The 4924-nt window shown below is 61.5% G+C and overlaps 1 protein-coding gene across 1 annotated transcript; it reads right to left on the reverse strand.

Moving 5' to 3' along the window:
• Positions 1-1049: 1049 nt before the first annotated feature.
• LOC131093342 (serine/threonine-protein kinase pim-1-like) lies at positions 1050-3847 on the reverse strand. Its single transcript, XM_058040499.1, has 7 exons — positions 3715-3847; positions 3285-3511; positions 2904-3248; positions 2741-2791; positions 2179-2536; positions 1396-1572; positions 1050-1156 (listed from the first exon to the last, which is right to left on the reverse strand). Exons 1-7 carry the CDS (start codon positions 3845-3847, stop codon positions 1050-1052), a joined length of 1398 nt encoding a protein of 465 aa, XP_057896482.1.
• Between the last annotated feature and the right edge of the window lie 1077 nt (positions 3848-4924).

Below are 4924 nucleotides of genomic sequence, written 5' to 3' on the forward strand. Positions count from 1 at the left end.
CCTGTGCAGATCCAGGCGTTCAGCCGGGACTGTGGAGAGTTTGGGTCCTTGCCAGTTGGATGTGTGTCCCCAGCTGCAATCTCTGGGCCTGCAGCAGAGTCTCACTCACCTGCCAAAGCAGAAAGCTCAGGCACTGTGCTCGCAAGGGGCTCATCTGATGCAGAGCTGTCAGAGCAATGTGAGGGCAGAGCCAGCCCAGCTGGGCCCAGGGCTGAGCCCAGCAGAGCCCTGGCAGAGCCCAGAGCAGCCTCAGCACCCGCAGAGCCCGGCTGCAAGGAGAGAAAGCAGAAAGTGCCCGTCAGCTGAGGGCTCCTGTGCCCTTGTGCCAAACCCTGCGGTGCCCAGGACATGTGGGCCGTGCCCAGAGCTGTGCCCAGAGCTGCCCATCCCTGCTGCCTTTAGCACAGAGCAGGAGGGCAGCACATGTGCCCAGCCTGCAGCCAGCCAGGGCACATCCAGCCCTCAGCAGCTGCCCAGAGCCAAAAAGCAGCTGGGTAGCTGACTGAAGAATTCATTGCGTCTGCCCCAGCAAAGGGGGAACCTTTGGTGCCCAGCTGTGCCATGCCCAGATCTGGGAGCAACCCCATGCCTGTAGACTCACCTGCAAATTGGACCTGGAGCCTGGCTTTGAAGAAGGTGCCAGAATCCAAGTCCATCATCTTCAGCTGACCAGGCCAAGGAAGAGATTATCATCCTTGAGGTTGTCCTTGGTGTCTCCAGCACCAGCCCCACCTGGAACAGCTTCTCCAGGGGCTCCTTCTCCTTCCCTGGGGTCAGACCAGGCTGTCAGGGCTCTGCCTAGGGCCCCAGCCATCCATGAACCATACAAACAAAACCAGGGGGATGGTGGCCACCAGTGCTTGTCACACCGGGTCTCCAGCTCAGCTCCAGCCCAAGCGCTGCATGCTGCCTTCTGCTGACCCCTGCTCAGAGCTACAGGCAGGACAAAACCAGCCTGGTTTGCTTTGCCACTGATTGCCAAGAGATGCGTGGAGCTGGTACCTGCTAGGTCCCTGGATCCAACTGTGCACGTGGATTTCTTCAGTCTTCTAGGGCAGGGAAACACCCTTCACCCAAGGATGACAGAAAAGCTCTTCTAAGGATGGCCTGTCCGAGGGTTGCATGGACAAACACCTCTTAATAACATCTTGGCACTCTGGGGAGAGAAACCAGAAATCACCAGTCAGTTGGAGAAGTTGCCCTCCTGTTCCCATGCCCAGGTCATGCTGGTTGTGACCAGAGCTGGGCCTAAACTTCCCCATGGATGCTCTGTATGGAGGACAGCAGGAGGGCAGGACATGTGCCTGCTCAGCAGCTGCCAGAGTGGTTTGCCCATGAGCCCGCTGCTGTCTCCCAGCACTGGTATTCCCCCCGTGCCCAGAGATGAGGATCCACCTCGAGAGAGCCATCGTGGGAACAAGATTCGCCCCCGGATGATCTCCTGGCCCCTCCTGAACGGGTGCTTCCCCATGACCAGGTGGCACAGCAGGAGGCCCAGGGACCAGATCGTGGCTGCCTTGCCATGGTAGCGTTGGTGCTGGATCCACTCTGGTGGGCTGTAGGACAGGGTTCCTGTGGAACACAGACAGCTCAGCAGGGGGCTGCTGCTGCTCCCAGAACCTGGCTCCAGCATCCCTGGGCATGTGGGGGCTGCCCCAGAGGCACACGGGGTGAGCGCTGCCCTCTCGCCAGCACCTGGGACTTGTGCACAAACTCGCGGCTGGAAAAGAAGCCACTGGACTGGAAGAGGGCAGCACAATCCCTGGGAAAGCCCAACCATGACACACAAAGGAAAAACCCACCCAGTAGTGGAGAAAACCCACTCTCCTCCCAACCTGCATGGCCCCCAAAAATGTTAATAAGCCAAGGTGAACAAGGAGAGCGAAGCAGTCCAGCCCTTCCTTGCCTGCACACCAAACCATCCGGGGAATGGGGTCAGACTCTCTGCTGCCCCCATGGGGGTTTGTGTCAGGCTGGCTGCCCCAGCTCCAGCCCCAGCCCAGGGCACAGTGGGCGCTGAAGGCTGTCAGCAGGGCTGGGAGCTGGCCGCCCTCACACCCCACCCAAATCAACTTGGCTCCAGCATCAATCCCATCCGGGCTGCAATAGGGGGAAGCCCCAGTGCTGCACCCAGGCTGGGCCACGAGATGCCCAGGAGCACCCCCTGCGAGGGCTCACCTGCAAATTGGGTGTCTTGGAGGAAGGCGCCACAGCCAAAGTCGATCAGTTTCAGCTGCCCGCTGGCCAGGTCGAGCAGGACATTCTCGGGCTTAATGTCCCGGTGCAGGACCCCGCAGCTGGTGCAGTGCCGCACGGCCTCCAGCACCTGGCGGAACAGTCCCCGCGCCTCCTCCTCCGGCAGGAACCCCCGCTCCGCCAGGAAACCCGAGAGCTCCTGGCACCGCTCCGGACGCTCCAGCACCAGCAGGAAGCTGTCGGGGAGCTCAAGCCACTCCAGGAGCTGAATGACACCGCCACAGCCACAGGACACCTTGGCCAGCAGCACGATCTCCAGGGGTGCGCTGGTGCCGTCGGGCTGCGGGAGGAGCACGACGCCGTCAGTGGGGCCGAGGCCGTGCCAGGCCTGGGGAAGCCCTCAGCCAGCCCGGGATGCTCTGCATGCCCCGCTAAACCCACGCCCGCTCTCCCCGCAGGGCTCACGGCATCTCCCACCCTGCCGGGCCCCGGCTCCTCGCCGCCCGGCACGGCCCGGCTGCTGCCGCTGGCCCCGCTCACTCACCAGCTCGCCCCAGTGCCGGATGCGATCCCTCGGCACGCGTTTGATGGCCACCTGCGAGCGAGGGAGAGCAGCGGGCTGAGCTCGCCGCCCGTCCCGCCTCGCCCCGACCTTCTCCTCCTCCTCCGCCCCCTCCGCCTGCGCCGCCGCCGGCCCAGCCGCTCACCGGGGCGCCGTCCGAGAGCCGCGTGGCTGCGAAGACTCTGCCGAAGCCGCCGCGTGCCAGCAGCGATCCCAGCCGGTACCGCTCCTGCAGGGCCTCCTGCGCCGTCCCTGCGGGCGGGACGCGGCGGTCAGCGCTCGGCCCGGGGCCAGCAACGGCCCCCGAGCGCCCCTCACCCGCCCTGGGCCCGGCATCCCCACCCGCTCCGGGCCCCGGCGGCTTGGGGCCGGAGGCCGCGCTTCCGAGCGGCGGAGCTCGGGCCGGGGAAGACGCAGCGGAAGCGGCGGGAGCGGCCGCGCCGCGTGTGTGCTCCGCGGGCCCCGGGAGGAGCCGGGGCCGGGGTCGGGACTGGAGCCTGCGTCGGGTCCGGGTCCGGGGCCGGGCACGGGCCAGGCGGACCCGAAGGGCGGCGATGCCGCCCACGCACCAGGCACTGATGCCCGCCCAGCAGCGCCACCGCCAGCACGGCCAGAGCCGGGCGGAGGCGAGACCGCGGCGGGACGGCCGGGGCCGGGCACGGGGCAGCCCCGCCCGGGGCCGGGGGCGGGCCAGGGGCATGGCCCAGCCCGGCAGGGGAGAGGGAGGCGGGGAGAGGGGAGGGACGTCGGGCAAGGGACCCCGAGAGAAGGGTGCCCGACAGCGGGAAAGGGAGTGAAAAATAAAGAAAAAGATAAAGAAAGAGAGAAAGAGTGTTCGAAAGTATCTGTTTGCTGCTGCTGCCACTGCTGCCGCCGCTGCTGCTGCCGCCGCTGCAACTGAAGCACCGGGGCCGTTCGTCCCCTTGTCCGTTCCCCGCTCGCCCCACGAGCCCCACGTTCGAGCCCCGCGCGCCCCGGGGACAGCCCCTCCGTCTGCCCAAACACAGGAACTCTGCAGCGCTGAGCCCGGATGCAGAGCCCTGACTCCTGCACACTGGCACAGCGATCCCCTCGCTTGCTGCTGTGCATTGTCCTTGCTGAGGGTTAGACACTGTCGGGACACCTTCCCTTGGGGTAGGATTCCTACCTGACCCCAGCACTGCATGTACACCTCCAGCGTTACTTTCCTGTAAAAGCAGAGGAAGGAAAACTCTGTGTGGCTCATGATATTTTACAGTGTCTAAAAATCACTAAGTCACAGATCTTACAGGTGCTATGCATCTGGAATTACTGGGATGGAGAAGTAGTGCAACATGGAAAAGGGGAGCACAGAAATTAATAGAGGAAAACATAATGGATTGTTTCTTTCATTTTCATTTCACTTCTGGAAAGCTGTTTGAGTTTTCCAGGAATCTTCTCTTGTCTGCTCTTCCCAAAAATCTCTCATGGAGAACAAGGTCAAGCTTCTGTCACAAGATTTGCTACCAGGAAATTATGCCACTGGTGCAGTTTTCATTGTGTCTGTTTGTGTTGCTTTAGGGCAAATTTTGGGAGGAAACCTCCAAAAGGGGTCCGTCTAGAAAGCAAGGTCAAGCAGCCCCTCCCCCTACCAGTTCAGGAAAAACTTCCCTTGAGAAAAGTGAAAAAACCCCAGTTTATTTAAAAAGTAAAGTATTCACAAGCATGAAAAATGAATAATAATAAATAAAACCTCTGACAGTGCTGAAGAGATGGCAAATTCAGAAAGTCCTTTTTGTGGGTTGTAGTTGGCTCACTCGGTCTCTCCTAAGTCCCTCTGGTTCTGGAATGCAGCGTCCCAGAGCTCGGGGGGCCACAGGTGTGAGCTGCCGGTGTTTGTCTGGGTTTTCAGTCCAGAGCAGGTTTAAACAGTTCCAAGAAAAAGGAAAGTCACAGTCTGAGGAACTTCTCTTCCTAAACTAGCTAAAACCAAATTGCTAGACCTGGGCTGTGAAGGCATCGGGAAATTTCCAAACCTGGGCACTGGCAGTCCCAGCAAACACCAGATCATGGTGGCACTGGAGCCAGAACCTGCAAATTTCCAAATTTTGGCTTTCTGTGCCAGCAAATCACTGGACTTGGGCTGTGCCAGCACCAGGAAGTTTTCAGATCTGGGCGCTGGCGCTGCCAGCAAACACCTGATCTGGG

The sequence above is a fragment of the Melospiza georgiana genome, chromosome 25 (assembly GCF_028018845.1).
Source record: "Melospiza georgiana isolate bMelGeo1 chromosome 25, bMelGeo1.pri, whole genome shotgun sequence".
Lineage (NCBI taxonomy): Eukaryota > Metazoa > Chordata > Aves > Passeriformes > Passerellidae > Melospiza > Melospiza georgiana.

Excerpts from the sequence above, each read along its gene's own strand:
- LOC131093342 (XM_058040499.1), bottom strand. The coding sequence starts at position 3,847 with ATGCACAGCAGCAAGCGAGGGGATCGCTGTGCCAGTGTGCAGGAGTCA. Across the intron at positions 3,512-3,714 it reads GGGGCGCGCGGGGCTCGAAC|TGCCCGACGTCCCTCCCCTC; the intron begins GTGGGGCTCGTG and ends CTCGGGGTCCCT. Across the intron at positions 1,157-1,395 it reads CCCACGATGGCTCTCTCGAG|AGTGCCAAGATGTTATTAAG; the intron begins GTGGATCCTCAT and ends TTCTCTCCCCAG.